General features: G+C 40.7%; 1 protein-coding gene across 16 annotated transcripts in view; it reads right to left on the bottom strand.

Moving 5' to 3' along the window:
* Positions 1 to 22,263, bottom strand: part of NCOA6 (nuclear receptor coactivator 6) — a 96,450-nt gene that overhangs the window by 16,055 nt on the left and 58,132 nt on the right. For 6 of the 16 annotated variants that reach the window (XM_025263600.3, XM_044927712.2, XM_025263601.3 and 3 more), the window contains 6 exons: positions 18,669 to 18,797; positions 17,084 to 17,941; positions 14,894 to 15,040; positions 11,221 to 12,337; positions 8,510 to 8,631; positions 1,996 to 4,959 (listed from right to left, as the gene is read on the bottom strand). In XM_025263600.3, the coding sequence (XP_025119385.3) occupies positions 1,996 to 4,959; positions 8,510 to 8,631; positions 11,221 to 12,337; positions 14,894 to 15,040; positions 17,084 to 17,941; positions 18,669 to 18,797 (5,337 nt within the window). Of the gene's footprint in view, positions 1 to 1,995; positions 4,960 to 8,509; positions 8,632 to 11,220; positions 12,338 to 14,893; positions 15,041 to 17,083; positions 17,942 to 18,668; positions 18,798 to 21,877; positions 21,966 to 22,263 lie in introns of all 16 variants that reach the window. The other 10 variants (XM_044927720.2, XM_044927719.2, XM_025263608.3 and 7 more) reach the window with 9 other exon arrangements.

Raw genomic sequence — 22,263 nt, 5'->3', positions numbered from 1 at the left:
TTGAGGGCATAGATATGCCACAGGCACTCAAGGTTATGTCCTCCCACCTTGATACTCAAACATCCTAGATAAACATAAATTTTATCTTCTTGTGCAAATGTGACTCTTGCAGATTTCTCTCTCTGCTTAGTCCATGATGCATTTGTGTTAAGAATTTATTTTGGATGCTTATATAATACAGCTTAAAACTATAACTTTTATTTTTTACTCCAGTATTGGTTTCTCACACTTTTAAGATAAAATCACAAAAGGCCTTTGAAAAAGAGTGGAAATAATCTTATCTAAATTTGAGAGGTTTCTTTCCAGCTACTGGTTTATTTCCCTAACACTCATGTATTTCTCTAGGATTATATAGGACCCTGATAAAATATTTTCTAAATCATTATCCTCTTGGTACCAATGGGGAAAGTTACCTGAAAGGAAGAAGAATGGAAACATTTAATAGTGGAAAACATGTTTATGTCACGTATTTTTTTAATTTCTTTCAAAAAGTTTTAGAAGGTTTCAAAAATTCTTAGGGCTCACCTACACCAACAGAACTAGAACCAGAAATTTATTAATATAGTACCCAGCTCTATGAAGTCTTTCTCCTCCAAGGACAGAGAACCCCTTAAAGGCCTTTCTCTCTCCCTGCATCTCTGGTATTGAAGTGAACAGTTAGAGAGAATTAGCCTTTCCTGGGCTCTGTGGGAGGCAGCGTGCTGGCCTGTAGGCTAAGCCCCTCAATGAATCTTTTTATCAATTCTGGGAGGTAGGAATTATCGACACAATCTCAGTTTACAGGTGAAGTCAATAGCTTATAAGAGGTTAAGGGATTTATCCAACCATGATTGTATCAGTGGAGCTAGAACTTCAATTATGATCCTGTCCTGAAGCTTGTGTTCTTTCCGCCCCTCCAAGCATTTTAGCTGCATAAACAAGATAGGGGCTCTTGGCTGGCCTAAAATACAGCAAAGGTCCTTTGAGCTTTGGCAGTTTTTGACTGATTCTACTGTGGGGAAACAGAGCTTCTGTACCACTTAAACCTCACAGGAGGAGGAACATTATGTGTGTGTGTAGGGGTGGGGAGATGGCGTGGGGTGGTAGTGAGGGGGATGTCAAGAGAAGGAAGGGAAATGTAAGGACATCTATGTTTCCTATGATGTAGTCCACCTTACCAGTACATAGGAAATAATCTGGACTAGAAATACATCAATGGGATGGTCTAATTTTCAGAGACTTCATCAAAAAGAAACTGGTAATAAAAATAATTACTGAATGATTACTATATTCTAGGCCTGTGCTAAGCATGTTATATACAGCATCTCATTGAATTTTTGCAATTACTACTGTCCCTATATGACAAAGGAGGAAACTCAGGTTTGGAGTAAAGTAACCTGCCTAAGATCAAACAGCTGGTAAATGTTGGTTGGCACTGTGATACCTCCTTCCATGTCTATTATCATGAAACCTGGTTTTCTGGAAAGCTCTCCTCTAGCCAGTCAGAAGGAAAGAATTCCTGGGAGAGAGTACAAGAGGAAGGGGTTATGAGAAACCTGCTCTGAACAGATGAAAGCAAGTCTTTACCAAGCTAAGAACCTGCAGGAGCTGCTGTTCACTGTTAAGAGACAAGGTTAAATTGGACGCTCACATATAGACTTTGAACAACTGAACTCTGAGCTTCCCACCTGTAGGATGAGATGAGGGTTACCTGACATGGTTGGTATGAAGATGAGGTAACGTATGTAAAAATGCCTCTTTGTAAAATGAAAAATTTTATAAAAATATAAGGTATATCATTATTCTAGGAGTTGAGAGAGAACCATATTAATAATGTAAACAACATGGGAATCTAAACAGGAAGTATATTTCCCAATGTACTTCAAACAAATGGAACCACCACTATAACCATTTAGCCCACTCTTCTTCCTCCAAGTAGAAAAGGAGCCATGCTTTCTCTGGTGGGATAGGTCATCAAAAATTGACACGAGATGATGCCAGGTATCAAGTACATACCTATGCTGGGCAGAAGCTCTGGATGAGATCCCACCTTCTCCTCCACTAGGCCACCTGCAAGTGGCTCAGATGCTATGCCAACATGATTGCTTTTTGTGGTCGGCGCCGCGGAGATGAGTTCAGAGGGTACCAGAGCGGTTACTATTGAGCGTACACTGGTGGGGAGAGTACTGCTAGGTAAGCTGGGTCCTGCTGAGGCGGAGCCCGGGCCCACAGGGCTAGAGGTCATTTTTAGCAGAGTGGGTGCTGGGGGAGTTGGGGTTTTACTGTCCAGCTCTGTGCATAACTGCTCTGTTCCCAAGAGCCCTGGAGCTGGGGTCTCTAGCCCTTGGCCTTCAGTCTCTCCATCGGCACCATACTGCTCTTCCCCTTTCTCGAGGGAGCCTGTAACTTTTTTACAGGCCTTGGTCAGCAAAATCTGGCCGATTTTGTCCACTTTTCCTTTGCCCTTACTAGATGAGACTGGGCTTCGCCGGTTGACAGAGGAGCCTGGACTATTGGTCAAAAGGGGAGAAACCACTGTGGTTGCCTGTGAAGAGGGCAGAGTGCTTTGATCTGCTGAAGTGCTCACCTGAGGGCTAGTCTCATCTGGATTCAGTTCTTTTACTTGCTGGACAGGGGGGTGAGGAGGAACAACTGGAGAAGTTGTACAAGGCGGGGAAGGAAGCTGAACAGGGGTGGCTCGTGAGTTAAGGACCAAGGGTCGACCTGTCTGTATGTTTGGAGCAGGACTGCTGGTGGGGGCATTAGGCAGCACAGGAGCAGAAGAAAATTTTATATTCTGAGGTATGTGTAAAGGGCCAACAACTGCAACGGAGGGAGGCATCAAGCCAGAGTTGGTTGTCAGCGGGGCTGCAGGAATTGTGCTTGGCTGTGATCCTTTCATAACCTGAATTATTGAGGATGAATTGATAAAGACAGGCGTAATGAACTGAGGCCGGGCATTTGACTGAGCAGCTGACTGTCCCTCAGAAACCATAACCTTGTTACCCACACTGGGCATTGTGACAACTGTTGACATTAACGCAGACTGCAGGTGAGTTGGCAGAGCTGCTGATGTGTTCGCTGAAGTTGTGATGGGATTGGAAGTCACGAAAACAGTTATCTGATTTGGGGGCAAAGGAGTAGAAATGGAGGAAGAGCTGACAGGTCTTGACATTACTTGAGGGATGCTTGGGGTGACATTAGAACTGACCTCACTCAATTCTGGATGCACAAGGGTTGAACACGGCTCGTTACTGTGAGGTAAATTTAGGGAACTGGAGGGTTCTTTAGAAGACGGATCCTGCAGGGAGGGAATGACAGATGCTTTTTTTGGGTCCTCTCCAGACACTCCTGGAGGTGTTACTTCCAGATCTGTAAGCCCGGGGGGTTTAATGGTCACGTTAGGAGCTCCAGAGTTGTCAAGAAGTTGACTTAGCGATGTTGGTGCTTCCCTCATAGCAGGAGACACCAAATTTTTGTTCTCTTCGACACTGGGAGGTTTGTTAGGTTCCAAAGACTGCCCATCCTTTTTGCATTGATCTTCAGGGACAACCATTTTCACTTCTTGGGGAGGGACTGCTTTTAGCTCAATGTTTACCTGCTCCTTCCTAACCTGGGAATTCTGGCAATCACTGTCCTGTGGCATATTCAAGCTGTCCTTGTTCTCCTCCAGAACACCCGCTATCGTGGCCACAGGCATGGTAGGATTCTGAGGATTCAGCCCACTGTTGTTAGGGAAGCTCCCAGGTACAGGCGGATTGGCCAAAGGAGTAGGACTGACCAATACATTTCTTGGCAACTCTACATTTTGCAACAAGGTTGCATTTGTTTGAGAGGCAAGTGTAAGTTTAGGGGCTTTTGAATTCTGTCTCCCAGGACTTGGGGTGGTTTTCCTACTTGACCCAGGACTAGACCTGCGGCTGTTGCTTGGACTTGCCCGTTTTGGTGCTCCAGAATTAGACTGCTTTCCAGAATTCACCACCACAGAATCTAATTTGTGAGTCTGTGGGGCAGCAAAATTGGAAGGATTATTCATGGTAAGGTTTGAAGGTGCTTGCCCGATGGCCTTCAAAGTTGTCGGATTTAGGCCCTGTTGATCAAAGCCCCTGTTTAAATTTGGCCTGGGAGGTAAAGGAATATTAATCTGTGGAGGGAAGAGTCCTGCTATGGAGGCATTGAGTCTTTCTGGTGATAGACTGATTTCTGAAGGTTCCGTGCTGGGAGGGCGGTTGTTGGGTGTCTGAGGATAATAGGGTCTGGGGCTGGCTCTGTTGGGTGTTTTAGGCCTAGACGTTTGGGTGGGTGCAGCCACATTTGGAAAGTGGTGGCCATGAGAGCTGGGCAGGGAATTTACAGGAGGTTGCTGGGGAGTTGCACCTTGAGTTGCTGAAAGCGGTGATGGTCCAGGTTTTGGCCCTGTCATCATTAACTGATTCTGGGAGACCACTAAATGTGAAGGCATGTTATTTGGGCCTCCTGAGACGGACGGTCCTTCACTGCCACTTGCTTCTGGGAGCGAGGACATCTCCCCTAGTGGTGAGCTGGCAGGGTTCTGGGGGTTCTCCTGGTACATCATTTTCCTTGAAGTGCTTCCCAGAGGAGTATTCACAGGCATTGGCATTCTCTGCTTGTCAGGTGATGGTGGCACCGAGGCAGGGCCTTGCAGACTGACCATGACAGGCACGCTGCCACTCGGCTGCATGGGCATTCTCTGGGAGTCTGGGTTCAGTGGGCCCCTGGGTGGGTGGACATTCTGGGAGACCGGAAGCCTAACGGATTTGGGGTCCTGCTGCATCATGAGCATCATCATCATTTGTTGCTGCTGCTGCTGTTGCTGCTGCTGCTGCTGCTGAGACTGTGGCTGACTGGGAGGTGGCTGCGGCTGCTGCGGTGGCGGCTGTGCTGGGGGTGCCACATGCTGCACGAGCTGAGGAGGCAGCTGCTGAAGTGGCCTCTGTTCAACTGGTTGAGAAGGATAACCTAAAACGAGCCCCCAAAATCAGGGAAGTTAGATTTTCAGCAAGAAAAGCTTTGCGACCTTTAGGGTGTGGCCAAGCAATACTCATCTAGGTGGCACAAATAGCTCAGGCATGCCCGTTCCCAGGGGGGTAAGGGGCGGCCCCTCCTTCTCTGGCATAAGCAAAGAGGCACACTGCTTCAGGAAGCAAAAAGCAAAGCATCGAGAACCTGGAGCTCCTCAGTCTTCAGGGTCTGCATGAGGCATCACTGTACTAAGACTCTAACAGGCACTGTGCTATGCACTGAGACTGGCCGAGTCTATGCCAGCCTCACATTCAGACGAAATGAGGACCACTCCATCCACAGCGCACAGGTGACCACCCAGTACTGGGCTCTCATGCAGGCATAATCAACACTTCACTGGATTTGTGAATGAAGCATTTAAGATTCACTTTTTTTCTTTTAGCACAGATTAATTTTTTTTAAAGACTTGGTTTTGTTGAAAATACCAGCATCGAAGATAGCCTTTTTATTCTTTCAACAGAAGTAAAATATAAAGTTCTAGGGTTCAATTCCTTAAGAAAGAAGGATTTAAAATCACTTCAATCCATTGGCTTCACACACCAGGCTGCACCCTCCAGGCTCGCTTCTTTGGGAAACCCAGTGAATTAAACTGTCCCTCTGACATAAGTCAGTTTAATAAATAGTAGGAGCTAAATAGAAGCTGATACACACACTGAAAATAAAATGAGGGCACTGAAGTTCTTTTTACAAATGCTAATTTCCATTTACTTTTTTACATGTCAAACTGTATTTGGAGAAATATTGTCTTTGAATCCATAAGTGGAGAATAAGTAAGCAAGAAGCATAGCCCTCAGGAATAAAAAATAATTTTGGGAAAAGAAGTCTGAGGACCATGCCTTATAGATTCCCAGAAGGCAACATCTCAAATGATTCTTTCTTTTGTGAAGATTTCATTTGGCATTTTAGAACCAAAACCTTACATAATCAGCAGAAAGGACCAAGAATAAAGGTGGTTCAATGGTAAAAAGTGGACATATAGCTGGGATACAATTTTACAAACTAGATTTATTTCATTGTTACATGATAAGTATATTAGGAAAGTTTTACGAAGGCACAGGCATAAGGACAGCTGGCTCTAGTGGTCAGAAGAAGTGCCGGCTCCAGATTTTCACAGAGCAGCTATCAAATGCTATTGATCCATAGGTTCACACCCTGTGTTTAATAGCTAATCAATGTCTTCTGGCCAATGACAGACATGACACCAATGAGTACAATGTTTTCTTTTTTAATTATTTAATTATTTGGCTGCCCTGGGTGTTAGTTGTGGCATGTGAGATCTAGTTACCTGACTAGGGAACAAACCTGGGCCCCCTGCACTGGGTCCAGTCTTAGCCACTGGACCACCAGGGAAGTCCTCAGAATCCACTTTGAAGTTTTTCTTTTTAATCCTTTTTTGTTTTAGGCCTAACTGACTTCTTTACATTTATAATGCCAACAACATATGGCATTTCTATAGGTTTAACTCAGGTTCGCATGTGAAGAAAAGTGTTAATTTCTGTAGAAATTACACAGCCCCTTGATGTCAGGGCTATGACACAAATGCCTTCGTCTTTAAAATTAGGGCACCAAACAACATAAATACCAAAGAGAGCAGCATAGACAATACAGCAGCCTCTTGAAAGTAACAGTTAAGGGCATGGCTGCTATAAAGGTCCCAGAAGCTGGAGGCAGCAGTCCAAAGAGCACTAATGGTAAGAAGATAGGCTGGGGCTGTGGTGACAGAATGGTGGAGAGGCACAGCCAGGACACATACAGGGTATATAACATAATCAAAACCCAAATTTATTAATTAAAAGATGAAAATTCATATGCCTTTAGGGGCCAGACTGGTAAAGAAGAGAAGTGGGTTGCTATAAGACAGTAGTAGTTCTGTGGACACAGCCAAACTGCAGAGCTGATGCTCTACCTAAATCAGGTAGATGCCTAAATCAGGCATCTAAAATCAGGTTTCTGTTTGCTTTCAGATTCTGTATGACAATTCAAATATACTGCAGGCCAAATTCAGCCTATAGGCTCCCAGCTTGCAAACTGTAGAAAGGAAGCAATAACGTGTGTGAGAACCTCTGGGATTTATAGAATTCAGATGTGTCTGAGGGAAGAAGGTGCCTTTCTGTTCATAATGCCTCTGGACATACCCACCGAAGACTGGTGACCTCCCAGCCTCAACTGTGCTGCTGCAATTCACCGATGGGAAGTGTGGTGTGCTCAGTGTGCAATCAATAACATAGAGTATTGACATCATAATGAATTTACTTTTTTTTATTCACTTTTAAAATACATAAATTAAGGATACTAAAGTTTATCCCTAAAATAACTTACAAAATCACTTCCACTTATATGCCAAAAAGGAGGTAGAATAACTAGAAAGGAAGAAACAAAACATAATCCTTTGTATACACAGGGAAGTGTGGCCTACATGTGATAGGTTTGTGTGTCTTCCTCATAGGGGAATAAAGTCACAAATTACTGCTCAGGCTAATAGTAACCAGGTTTGGAGACATTGTGGCAGCTAGCCTTAGTTCTACAATAGCTAGATTAGAATGAATTAGTTTTAGGAGACTTTTTTCAACATTTTAGAAGATGGTATTATTTTATAATCAGAGGGGGATACAACACAGAGGGCTTCAAAAATACTGGTCTTTTTATTATTAACCTGGGTAGGAAGTACATGGAGAAGGCAATGGCACCCCACTCCAGTACTTTTGCCTGGAAAATCCCATGGACAGAGGAGCCTGGTGGGCTGCAGTCCATGGGGTTGCTACAGTCAGACACGACTGAGCGATTTCACTTTCACTTTTCACTTTCATGCATTGGAGAAGGAAATGGCAACCCACTCGAGTGTTCTTGCCTGGAGAATCCCAGGGACGGGGAGGCCTGGTGGGCTGCTGTCTACGGGGTCGCACAGAGTCAGACATGACTGAAGCGATTTAGCAGCAGTAGCAGGAAGTACATGAGTGTCTCTTTCACTACTCTTTACATATTTTTTATGTTTAAAGATTCAAAATAAAAGCTCTATTAAAAAATCTTATTTTAAACCCTAGTAGTTCTCTGCTTTGAGAAAGCCCCAGTAGAAAAGGCTGCAGGAAAGGCAGGCAAGCAGGATTAGAGTGAAAGCATCATTTCATTTAATCTTATTCCATTTTGATGCCAACTAGAACCTTGATATTGACAAGAATAAAGAGGCACTGACTAACTTCAGTTTGATATTATCAGGACCTAATATAACAAAGACTAATTTGAGCAAAATACACACACACAAATACATATACATACACATGCACATACACACACTTTCAGAGGTTATATTTGAAACTTTTTACTTACTAACAAGTAATAAGGCAAAGTTTCCAAATACTAGACACATTAAATCACTAAAGCAGTCTAGTTAGTAGATAAAATAAAACACTATTGTTTCCTTGAAAAAAAGCCTTATAATGCTGTAAATAAATGATGACAAGTATACAAACTTTAGCTAACATTTTATCACCTGGTGGTCGGTTTGAAAATTCTGGCAGTTTAGGGCCTGAGCTGTCCAAGTTAATTCCTTGTTCTCCAGGCAATGGCTGTTGATCAGCCTCCTCCAGACCAGCTGGGCGAGTATCTGGGGTGCTAAAAAATAAATAACACGTTCGAGAGTAAGTTGTACAGTTTATACATGAAAACTGTTTAACCCCTCCCCTATGTCTGAATAAATCCATTTGCATTATCGGTCTTAGCATTATTTATATCTCTCTAGTCTGATAAAACATTCAATATTTGGCATAAAAAATCTGCCAATTTCATTAAATGTTAAAATCCACTTAATAAAAGGCTATTTACTCGAGGTGCTTTCTACAAACTTCTGATATTATGATTTTCATTTAATTATCCATCCATTCAATGTATTAAGACCTCATTCTGGGTTATCAGCATTGTACTGTTCCTATGAAACCACACTATCTTTGGGGTAGCTATCAAATTCAACCAAGGAATCCAGACTTCTTTTTTTGTGAATATTGCAACGGTGGCTCCAACAATCCATAACACCTTGCAAGAAACTGTCGACTGGCTAATGAAAATGGTATTCAGAGAACGAAGAAGGCTGGAGAATACCAAAACAAAGCTAATTAATTTTGTTGCAGAATGTCTATTTAACAGACATCCCCATCAGCTTTGGGATGCTTTCATTTTCACCTAAGTGTACCTTACAGTTTTATTAGAGAAGGAAAAAAATGAAGAAACACCCACATTCTCAAAGACCCAGGGCTCACAGCCCTCATTTTGTTTTTGCCCTGGTATTAGTCACCCACTTTTAGACAGTATTTTATCTCGTTGTACTCTGTAGTTTCATAAAACTTACCTTAAATCCATTTTAAAAGCTCTAGGACATGGGAATTCAGAACCTGAAGCAGGTCCTAACCACATCTAGATTCCTGTATTGATTTGCTCCTTAAATGACTTCTCTCTTGCTTCAATTACAGGTAAGGATTCCTGTAGTATTCTTTACTTTCAAAGAATTATACTGCTAAAAAAATATCTCAGGCCCAGCCACCTCATGTTACTGGATAACAAAACAAAGGCCCACAGAGGTGTAAGAAAACAGGCTGAAGATTCCATGGTAAGCTAGTGGTAGAGCTGGGAGCATGCACTCTTCTTTTTAACTTACTGTCTCCATTCCTAGGAGCCTTGATGTGGTCCTAGGAATGGACCTAGGACCACATCAATGGAAAGGTCCACATCAATGGAAAGGTCCTAGGCCCTTTCCACAATCTGTAGCTGTAACAAGTAAGCAACTCCTAAGTGCTGGTACAGATAGCAAAAATCTATACTAATGGCAACTGAAGAACCTTTCAGTGTTACTCCTAGATTACTGAGAGGAATAAATATTGCCACAGAAATACTATTCCCATACAGATTGATAGTAGTAAAGAACTTAACTTAGAAAGAGCTATTGGAAAAATCAGATAACCAAAGAGTTTACTAATTTTGAATTCAGGAAAAATACAGGTTGCTAATATACAATTATTTTTTGATTTATAAGATTCAAAAAGAAAGTGAATATGATATAGTTTTATAGTACAACCAAAGGCATATTGTAAGAAGACTGAGAGAAAGGTAGTGGGTTGGCCAAAAAGTTCATCCAGTTTTTTCCAGGTGTTACGGACAAACGCGAACAAACTTTTTGGCCAATCCAATAGATGGTTTTATTTTCAACATTTATGTTTGATTAACTAAAGCTCCCCTATTCTCTTCTATAATCCTAGTAATTTACTTGAATTAACCCACTTTTATACTTCTTAGTCATTATTTTCTGGTAATGTCTCTGGATTTCAGTTTTGTGATTAAAGGCAGAAAATCCAGTTTAATCAATATTCCTTTAGGAATCATTTTATCAAAGCCAAAAATATGACTTAACACTTAGCTTTAGGAAACGAAATATAAATTAATTGCCCTTCTTCCCACTGTGATCTTGCAAAAGACTCACCTTTACCAAAAGGGTAACTGATTAAAAAGGTCTAATCATCTTAGTAAGAGGTTTTAAGCTGCTAAGGATAAAGAGCCTTTAAAAGAAAGGCACTTGCACAAAAAAATATTTCTATTTGAGAGACAGAAGGGAGTCTCCATAAGCAGTTTTCATTCCTAAAATACATACAGCCTCTCTGGTTCCCCAGCAGTCATTGTAAGCCTGACATGCTTTGTAGAGTTGTAGTGTGGAGCACTGGCTACTTCTCAGGCTCTGAATGGCACAATCCCCTCTGAGACTATAGACTTAAGAGACATATATCAGCTGACTGCAATATATGAAACTTGTTTGGCTCCTTATTTGAACAAATGGTAAAAAAAAAAAAAAAAAATTATTTTGAGATAATCAGGGAAATCTGGACACTGTCTGAATATGTGAGAATATGAAGGAAGCATTAGTTTTTTCCAGGTGTGCTAATCATATTGTGTGGTTATAAAAAACAGAAAACAAAAACCAAAAACCTGTCTTTATCTTTTAGAGGTACACACTGAAATATTTAAAGTGAACTTGCTTTAAAATAATCAAGAGGTAATGGGAAGAACATGAATGAATGCAAGACAGATTATGAGCTGAAAATCTGAAGCATGGGGAATTTCATTATACTGTTCTTACGCATGCTCAAAAATTTTCATCAAAAAAAGTTATTCACATAGAAATAAATGAGTAAGATTTCAGACAAGACTATCACAACCTACTTTAGATCCTGCTGACTGTTTTTCTTCTTCCGAGGGGGCTTCTTCTTCTTCGGTTTATTTGCGTTGGTATTGTTCTGCTTATTGTTTACCCCGAAATGGCCTGCAGAGATATCACTCTGCAACAAGTTGACCAACAACGGGCTTGTCAGCGTGACATCCTTATTGACTGGGAAGCCTGGATTCTGACCACAGGACATCTGATTTCCATTGGGTGCTCCGTTGAAAGGTGCATTGAAGGGCATCCCATGGCCTGAGAAATGGTTTCCCGAGGCACTGTTCCCCTGCATGGCCTGCACGTGGGGGGGGACCATGTTGCTTTGCTGCATGCTAACACCTGGCATCATCTGAGACAAGCTGACATCATTATTTGCTGTCGTAGCAGGATCACCATGCTGCTGGGCCATGTGGGGGCTGGGCCCTGGTGGCCGCAAGACCTGCCCCTGCATCCCCATAACCTGAGACGGACTGTTGTTCACGGGCCCTTGCTGTGGCAGCATCTGTCCTGACATCGGTCCTGTAAACTGCACCATGTTTCCTTGCAAGTTTGGCGTTGGTCCCCTCATTATCTGTGCTGGTCCCGGCATGACATTAGATTGGTTCTGAGTGTTAAACTGTTGCTTATTCCCCTGCATCTGATTGGTCATGATCTGCTCTATCATTGGATTCTGTTGGAGCAAAACTTGCCCCTGAGGCCCCATCATCTGGTTATGTGGCGCCATCATTTGAGGGCCCTGCTGGGGAAGCATCTGCTTGGGTGGGGTCATCCTTTGGGGCGAGGGCCCAAGATTTTGGCTCTGAGGATTCACCATCATCTGACCCTGTGGCATAAGCTGGGCCCTTGAAAGGATCATGGGGTTCTGAGGGGTCAAGGTTCCTTGTTGCTGGACCATCTGGCCCTGGGAGGGCACGATCTGCTGGTGCATGCTCATCAGTTGAGATGGTGGGCCCTGCTGGGGCTGGCCTTGCATGTTGCCCAGGTTCACCTGAGGAACCCCAGAGCTACCAGCCTGTTGGTTGTTCATGTTGCCATGAATTCCCATGAGGCTGGGCTGCATCATATTTGGTGGCCCGTGGGACACCTGCATCTGGTTTTGAGGAGGACCAGCTCCTTGACCACCTTAAAAAAAAAAAAATAAGGCACAGTTTCAGAAAGATATACTATTATCTTGTTGGTATTAAGATTCTCAAATTACCTTAATTAGAAAAACACCCCTCACCCATATCCAGTGATCAGCATAAACAGATGTGCTATGCTTAACACATTTCTGTGAGTTTTCTACAGTATGAGGCTGTGACTGTGGCATACCTTCTCAGTGACCATACAATAGAGAAAGAGAAACCATTTCTTTATTCCTATTTGGTAACTTGATAACATTTTGAAGATCAATATAGTTTTCCTTCTCTTAGACTAAACAAAGGGAAAGGCAGCATCTCATTATTTAAAAATAACTTGTAACTACCTTAAAATGAAGAAAATTAATGAAAAGTGCTATGGGATAATGAAATAAGCTCTACTTTAGATGAATCAGGAAACAAAAAATGTGCTGCAGCCTCTTAAGAAAACCTCAGCAAAGTTGAGAAGACGTTTAACAATGCTCCTTGGGAAACTATAATTAAGACTCTCCAAGGTTACGGATGTGTTATCTGGATGCTGTACTTTAAAGAAAAGAACAGCTAATACTTCCTAAAGATAGGTCTCCTCCACCCCAATGTGGTAAAAATTATGTAATCTTGATATGGAAGCTAAGCCTCTGGTGGAAGTTAACTGACAGACAATTAAGAAGCTGCAGGCAGAGGACAGTCAACAAAGGATGATAAAGCTTCAGTGGCCCTCTCCTGCGGCAGTCCCTAGTAGACCGCATGGGGCATGTTTTAGTCTTCTTAATTATTTCCAATTCAAAGAACACTTCCTGGCTTGCCACAGTGTATACTTACTGTTAGGTCTTTGGGATTTTCCTATAGCTGCTTATATTCTCTCTTCCTTTCTGCAGAATAACCTTCTAGCTTATTTTATCTCCTCCCCACCCTTTTCATTTTTAAATGAGGACTAAAAAGTGATAGCCACAATGAAGTTATCAAGCCAGTCCATGTTCCAGCCAGGAGGCAAGGGACAAACTGTCCTTTGTTCATACAATCTAGATTTTTCCTGAATCCTAAGATCTTCCAGACCAGCCTTACACTGAATTCCATGACCACTGTATATACTATATACACTAAATACTCCAGTATATATTCATTCAATTGACAATCATCTATTGAGTACCTAATATGTGCAAAGCACTTCTGGTACTGAGGTAACATCAATAAGCAAGACAGACCAAATCCCTTACCCCATGGAGTCTAGTTGGCAAGAGTAAAATAACAAACAGACTAAGTATTTTCAGAGGAAGAAGTAAAAGATTAATAAGAGAAATAAACTAGAGTAAGAGAACAGGAAATGACAGACAAGGGTAGAGCTCTCTTAGATGGGATAAACGGAGAAATCAAAACAGTAAGTGCATGTGGAAGGCACCATATAAAAATATAAAACAGCTGTGCTTATGTGGAGGAATTATGAATGATTTTATTACTGTTTTAAAACTTCCTATAGAATGTGAATTTACGTAGCTCAGGAATTACAGTTTTGCACTAGCAGATGGGGAAAGTCATGGTTTGCCCTACATTTTTCCAGCCCTTCAAGAGGTAGTTTGAACTTTTTAAGTTTCGAACTTTTCTCCTTCGTTAGCGATTTACAATTAACAGTGGAACCACACAACTAAACTAACTCCAAATGGGCATGGGAGCTCAGAAAGTATTTGTGCTACCTCAATTCAAACTCCCTATGAGAAAGGGTAAGAGGATTAATCATGTGCTACCTAACAGCAACCAGATACATGCAGTCTCGGCTAATACAATATTGCTTACAAATATTTTCTAGCCATTCTGCTGTACACAATATGCCCTACTAAATTTATATATTTATATATAAATTTCTTATATACAATACACTATTGGCATTACACCTGTATTGATAAAACCTGGTCTTCAAACACCACCTTGTAAACCAGAATTCAGACACTCAACATATACAATGTTAACAGGAATTATAGAGATTTTAAATGCTGCAGTTGTTCAAAGTGCCATGTACCTCCATGCCTTTGTACCTACCATCTCCTTTGCCAGAAATATCTTTTGTCCTTTTACTAACTGAGGTGTCAGCAACCTATGATCCATGGATCAAATAAGGCCCACTGCCAGCTTGTAAACAGACACAAATTCACTCAGAGCTCAGGAATATAGTTTTGCATTAGCATACAGGCATTGTGGAACACTGCCATGCCCATTCTTTTATGTACTGTCTATGGCTACTTCGGTGCTACAACAGCAAAGTTACGTAGCTGCAACAGAGAACATATAACCTGTGAAGCCTAAAATATTTACTACCTGGTTCTTTTCAGGAAAAAAAATGCTGACTTCAGCTCTAGCTCTAGGTTTATCTCCTTTCTTTAGGTGTTTCTAGATTTTTCAAGAGATTTTACCTACTTTTAATACAATAGTTATTGCCCTGAAAGAATATTTACAGGTCTGAAACGAAGGGGAAGGATCAAGGCTTACATTTCTCTGTATATCCTTGTTGTCTACCTACCACACAATGTTCAATAAATGCTGGCTGAATAAGTCATAGAAAACAAACCTGCATGCTGGACATTTTGATTCGCTTGCAGCTGAGGGGCTCCTGAATTCCCAGGGGTAGTTGCTGTGGTCGAAGGCACCTGACCTTGCATAAAGTTCGGATTGGCCTGTCCTGCTGAGAAGCCAGGTGGGAGGCGTTTAGGCATTCCTTAATAGAAAACAACGAGTAAGGCAGTTACCTAGCAAATTTATACTCTTGCTTAGATGTGGAATGAATAAGGAAGGATGAGCTGCATGAAGTCTCCACTGGCTTAGCTCTCTCTGTCACACTGGTAGGATCTTTAACAAGGTTGGGAAAGATGGTTAAAAAAATCAACACAATCTCTTATATGAGCATTGTCAAAATGAAAAAGAAATACTAAAAAATTTACACTTTGAACATGCCAAGGAAAGGATGGCAATCTGCTCCCTAAATGTGATCTGAGGCCACGTCACAGCAAGGTTTAGGGCTCACTTTTCTGTAATACAATGGACCCCCAAACCTTTACATACTTTAACATAGGTACCAAAGGAATACACTAAATTCTCTCATATTCAAACAAACTGATCAGAAATACTATAAAACAAAGACCTGGGTCCTGATATTAAGCATAGATAGGTGATTTTTTTTTTTCCATTGAGGGAATAGATGACAATTTTCTTTGTGGAAAAATTTCTCCCCTGTATTGTGCTGGTCTCTTTGGAAGAGACAAGAGATCAGCAACAATTTATAGGAGCATCAAAGTGAGGTTATATTAAATTTATCATTACACCTTCCTCTCAAAAGGGTTTGCTGAAATTCTGACAGCTATGGTACCAAAAACTGTGCTCCAGTGGAATCTTACTAAAGTAATATTTTCTTTTATAGGAAGGTTTAATTTCAGAAAACAAATCTGTAATAAGAAGAATCTCAGAACCCATTCACTGTTTATAACACAGGCCTGGATGTGGCCAGATCACCTAGGTGAGCACATAATTTGCTCTATGAAAGCATCAAGACCTAAGCTCACTTGGATTAGTCCATTTATTTAAGGGCCAAATTTTCAATGTCCTGAAAAACGCTCTGCAGACAAATATGCATTTGTCCTTTCTTTAGCAGTGACAAGTCCCCATTTGCATGCTTCCATTGTAATTATATCAGTAATTACATTTGCAGGAGGGACTACCCAGCCCCCACTGATCCAAGGCTAGATGCCCAGAACAGTGAAGTTTGGAGCCAAAACATTCTTGCATTTTCTCAAAACTTCTTAGGATTCAAATATTATAGCCTGCATGTCAGTAAAAGTAATTATAAGAGAGTGAAAAGACTGATGAGCGATTTAATTTTACCAGAAATCATGGGAACATGCCTTTGCTATGTTGCACTAAAGATGTAAGGGTTTTTTTTCTGGATAGGCAATGGGTGTCTTTTGGTGGGGGGTATGTTTATCAGGTGACAGTATTACACTCTCTATACCTTACTGAAAAGCTCCAAGCACATTCATGTGCACTAGATCAATGATTAATAAGAATAAATAATAAACATGGAGATGGATAAGTTTTACTGTAATCGTTTTACCTCTCACACATTAAGCTCCATTGCTTTTTCTTCATACAAGAGGCACCTTACAAAATAAATAAATAAATCTCCTTTAGGTATAACTGGTGGAATTCCCTCTCTAAGGAGCAGGCATTGGCATTATAAAACTGTAAAAGTCAATGATTTATGAACTTACTCCCCTTTAATACTTTACGCAAATTTAACAAATACCATGCTAATAATATTTTTGCCAACTAGGATTATCAAAATTGAAAACCACAAGGGCCATTTCCCCAACAAAACCCTACACTTATCTTTTCATTTTTGCTCTACTGCATAACCTTAATTTTTTCAACAGTGGAGCAGCTTAAGTTGTTAATAAAACCATGATTCTTCCGGACGCCTTAATTTACTAGTACAAGATCAGGCAAAAATATTTTGAAAAACAAAATGAACATATATCTACATTGAATTTTACCTGCGTTTTTATCCAGAGGACTAGCTTAAACATAAGCAGTAAGATGCTGCATAATGTATCAAGTTAACTAAGTCATGTCAAGTGTCATCACTATATTCACAAAACCAAACAGTTACATCCTCGTTTCACTCCCTCCTTTAACTCTAAAAATTGAAGTGCTACTAAGATCTAGCTCCAGTCAATTTACCAACACAAATAGCTCCAGTGTTCCTCACCTCCTAGGCCTGGATGTAAACTCTGTGGCCCCTGATTTGGTGGTTGCTGCTGCATCACCATGAAGTTAGGTGGCACGTTTCCCTGTTGAACCATAGGATTCCGACCCGGAGAGCTGACGGGCTGCTGAAATCCCTGGGGAAGTGGGTTATTTTGAGGTGGCCTTGGTCCCATCTGCTGCTGAGTTTGGTTAACCGTTGGGGAGGAAGCAGGGGATCCCTGCTGGAAGGAGGAGGGTGAGGAGGCAGGAGACTTGTTGGTGAGGTGGGGCTGCTGCAGGGGGGTCGGGACCCTAGAGGGCCCTCCCTGCAAACTCTTCATCTGAGGAGCTGTGAACTGGCCTGGGTTGCTCATCTGAGGAAAGTTTGTGTGGGCTTGTGAAGCTTGCTGGCTGCCAAAGGGATATGGAGGGGGAGGGTGGGAAGGTGTCTGTACCGTGGCTAAGGATGGTCTTGCCTGGAGTTGCTGTTGCATTGGGCCAGGCAAGGGAGCCTTCTTCCACCCTTGATTTGCAGTCATTGTGCCCAGAGAACTCTGGGCTGGAGGAGGCTGAAGGGCTCCGGAAGGCAGCTGGTTCCAGCCTGGAGGAACAGGCACCTGAGTTGGGGCAGTAAACTGGGGTCGAATGCCCTGTGGCTGTTGCTGCTGATGTTGCTGTGGGGGTCTTGCCTGCAGCTGTTGCTGCTGTTGCTGCTGCTGCTGTTGCTGCTGCTGCTGCTGTTGCAGCTGGGGAAAACTGGCTGGGTTTATTTGTCTGTTCACAGGGACGGGCTGCATTGGGTGGTGCGGGGGCGCTAAAGATCCTGAGGGATGACTTTGTTGCTGTATATGGAGCCCAGAGAGGAGTGGATCCATTGCATCTGTTTAAAGATAGTCAACAAAGCAATAATTAACTTACTGCAACCTAGATTCTAGAGCAATCCTAGAGTCTTGGCAATTCTGCAAAAACAGAGTAAAATCTTCTGGTATCATTTAATGTTTGTGAGCATTTACTATAATGCAAAACAACTATTGAGATGAGAGAAAGACTGAATCTTGTCTATAAAGAGCGTATGATTCTAAAGTGGATATAAGAGCCAGACAAACTATGCAGAGCAGTATTCTCCAAAGCATATTCTGAGGAACTATGTTCATTAGTATTAGAAGAAACAAAACAAAAAAATAAAGTCAATCAGGTTTGGGAGACACTGGACCTAACAGCTTTAGACAGGTTTCTTCACTCTAGGACTTTCAGTGCTTCCAACATGTTACTTTTGGATCTCTGGGAGGGAGGATCTAGTAGGACTCATTAACCAAATTTACTTCACTACAGAATTCTCGGTTATGGAGGAGCAGGATTAAGTAGGCCATGGAATACATTTTTAGGAATGTTGGGGTATAACTGATAAGAATAGTGAGAAACTCTGAGAAGAAATTTTGGAAAGGAAATAATGACTTCCAGCCTGAAGAAACTAGGGCAGATTTTATATAGAAAACAGCCTTTAAGCTGGGCAGTTAGAAATCTGGCATCAGAGAGAGAGCTGAATTCTATGATGCTCTGTGCGGGAAGTGCAGCCTCTTCAATTCTCAAAGGTTGGAGGTCAATACCTGACTGAGAAGCAGGGCGAGGAGTCCTGGGCTGCAGTTCTGAATTGGGGCCTGGTGCCATCATGGAAGATGACACGTTTCCACCCTGGGGTATCATAACAGTGGCAGGGCTGGTCATCCTTATTAATCCTAAGGAAAAAAAAAAAATCTCTAGAATAGAGTACTGGAATTGACACAATGCTTGTTTTTAATGAAATATTTCAAAGATGTAAAAAGGTATAGAAAATTTTTATACCACCATCTACCTTATTTAAATGTAAACATTCTATCCTGCCTGCTTCATATATATATATACAAATATATATAAGAAGCCTCCTACTCCTTCCCAATCTCATTCCATTCCCTCCTTCTTATCTTACATCTGGGGTTAACAGTTTCAAGTTTTTATCTTTTCTACATATATAAACTGAAATACATTTTTTGAATGCTTTTAATCTTTGTATAAGTGACACCGTTTGATATGTATTGTTCAATTTTCCTTTTGACTTAATACTATTTTTTTGAGATTCACCCATCCTGACTATAATAGTGCCCCATTTTATGGAGTCAATACATCCATTTGCCTGCTGATGAACAGTAACTTTTTCATCCTTAGAATTCTGCAATGTCATGTATTTGTCCTGTATTCCATAGACATGTAAGAGTCTCTTTAGATTACATACTTAAAATCGCTGCTGCTGCTGCTGCTGCTAAGTCGCTTCAGTCGTGTCCGACTCTGTGCGACCCCATGGACGGCAGCCCACCAGGCTCCCCCGTCCCTGGGATTCTCCAGGCAAGAACACTGGAGTGGGTTGCCATTTCCTTCTCCAATGCATGAAAGTGAAAAGTGAAAGGGAAGTCACTCAGTCGTGTCCAACTCTTAGCGACCCCATGGACTGCAGCCCACCAGGCTCCTCCGTCCATGGGATTTTCCAGGCAAGAGTGCTGGAGCGGGGTGCCATTGCCTTTAAGCATCTTCAATTTTACTAGATATTGGTAAACTGCACTCAAAAGCGGTTATACCAATTTATACTTTCACTAGCAGTTTGAGAACTCTTGATTCACATCTTGCTAACTTCTGATACTATTAGATTTTCTAGGATTTATTAATAGCATCTACCTTTATAAGTGAAAACAACTTAAAATTATCCTCTGCTCTCGTCCTAATTTTAGCATCATGATGAAAACAATTTCGAAGTAAGTTTGAAAGCATCTTTTCTCTTTTTCTATGCTCTGAAAGAATATGTGTATCTGTTCTTTAAATATTTAGTAAAATTCACCTGTAAAATCATCTGAGCCTGTGGTTATACTAGTTGATTCACAGGGAGACAGATTATTTTATTTCTTAAGTAGTTGTAGATTTTTCATTTGATATGTCTTACTAAGTCAGTTTCAGTTAAATTATACTTTCAAGAAACTTGTTAATTTGCCAATGCTTTCAAATTTATTAGCATAAAGTTATTCATAGAATATTTTTTCCCATTCTTTCTAAAAACTGAGATATAATTCACATACCATAATAAAACACACCCTTTAAAGTGTGCACTTTTTTTTCATTCTTTATACCGCTCATGCCTCTCTCTCTTATTTGTCTTACTAGGATCAATAATTTTAGTTGTCTTTTCAGAGAAACATCTTTTGGTTTTGCTGCTCCGTTCCATTAGGTTTTTTAATTCATAAAAGTGAAAGTGAAGTCGCTAAGTCGTGTCCGACTCTTTGCGACCCCATGGACTGTAGCCTACCAGGCTCCTCCGTCCATGGGATTCTCCAGGCAAGAGTACTGGAGTGGGGTGCCATTTTTTCTGCTCTTACCTTTATTATTTCCTTCCTCCTAAATTATTACTTTGCTGTTCTTTTTCTCATTCTTATGTCAGACACTTGAGTCTTTTAATTTTTAGACAGCTCTAGTATAAGGTCTGCTCTAAATATCTGAGGAGTCAAATTTTCTAGTCTACATCTCACAAGTTTCGATATGTACTATTTTCATTGCCATGTTATGTGCTCAGTTGTGTCTGACCCTTTGTGACCCCATGGACTGTAGCCTGCCAGGCTCCTCTGTCCATGAAATTTTCCAGGCAAGAATACTGGAGTAGGTTGCCATTTCTTCCTCCAGGGGATCTTTCTGACCCAGAGATCAAACCTGCCATCTCCTGCATTGCAGGCAGATTCTAAACCTGCTGAGCCACTGGGGAACTATTCTCACTATTTCCTTCTAAATATTTTCTAATGTCCATCTTGAATGCTTTTTAGAAAAAAATCACTGGGTATTTAGAATACATTTTAAAACTTCGAAAAATATGGGGTATTTTAGTTTTTTCTTCTTTTTGGCCACTGACTTAACTGCACTATGATCAGAAAAAATGATCTGTGTGATACCTGTATTTGGTATTCAGTGAAACTTGCTTTTGGAATAACATAATCAGTTTATACAAATTATACAAATGTCATTCGTGAAAAGATTAAGAATTCTTGAGTTATTAATACAGTTTCTAAATATGTCCATTATCTCAAACTATTTTAATTATATTATTTGAGCTTTCTTTATCCTTACTAATTTTTGTTCGATCCATCAATTACTATTGGAGGTGTGTAAGATTCTTCCTTAAGATTTGCTATCTACATGAATCCAGGCCATTTTTACTTCACATATTTGAAGCCAGTTTATTAAAAATACAAAAGTTTAGTTATCTTCCTGGATTTTTCCTTTTATATTACACAGTCATCCTTTTTATCTCTAGTAATGTTTTTTATCTGATAAAAATATTGTCATACTCCTTTTTCTTGGTTAATATTCACCTGGATTCTCTGTTTTCTTCTATCCTTTTAACTATGAACTGAGACCTTATGTTTTATATGATCCCTCTAAGAGTACATAGCTAAATCTGAATTGCTCAATCTGATTAATCACTTTCTATCAGTGCATATAATCCACTTGCATTTATTGTTAATTACTGGTATATTTTATCATTTTATGATATCACTGTTTTTTTTATCCTTTTTTTTCTGTGCTGTTTTCCTACTTCTCCTGAATTTTATTGGACTTTTTTTTCATCATGTCCTTCTTTTCAACCCCTCCACTACTAGTTTAGAAATTATACCTTCTATTTCTATTATTTTAGTGATATTTTAAAAATGTCAACAGACATATCTAAAGGCCATGTATGATCATCATTATTACTAAGTTAATGTTTATTTACATTTACCCAATGTTTACCAATTATTTAGCTCACCATTCCTTCTTAGCTCTTATTTCTTCCATCTTAGGTTCAATTTTCTTCTTCCTGAAGTACATCCTTGAGCAGTTCAATTAGCAAGGGTCTGTTAATGGTAAATTCTCTTAGTCTCTTTAAAAAGGTCTTTAATTCACACTACTCTTGATACTATAGCTTTTGTTTAAAATTCTAGGCTGTTAATTTTCTCATCACTTTGAAAATATTATCCTCATGTTTCATGGCATCAATGTTGCCACTGAGAAATTAGCTGTGGGTCTGATAATCTTCCCTTTGTAAATCACTGGTGCTTTATTTTGAATTGCTTTTAACATTCTCTCTGTTTTTCTGCTATGCAGTTTTACAATTTTGTGTCTAGATGTGAATTTATTTTTCTTTGTAGGGCT

This window comes from Bubalus bubalis, chromosome 14 (genome assembly GCF_019923935.1).
Source record: "Bubalus bubalis isolate 160015118507 breed Murrah chromosome 14, NDDB_SH_1, whole genome shotgun sequence".
In the NCBI taxonomy this organism is placed as follows: domain Eukaryota; kingdom Metazoa; phylum Chordata; class Mammalia; order Artiodactyla; family Bovidae; genus Bubalus; species Bubalus bubalis.
This window is presented reverse-complemented; position numbering and strand designations above follow the sequence as displayed.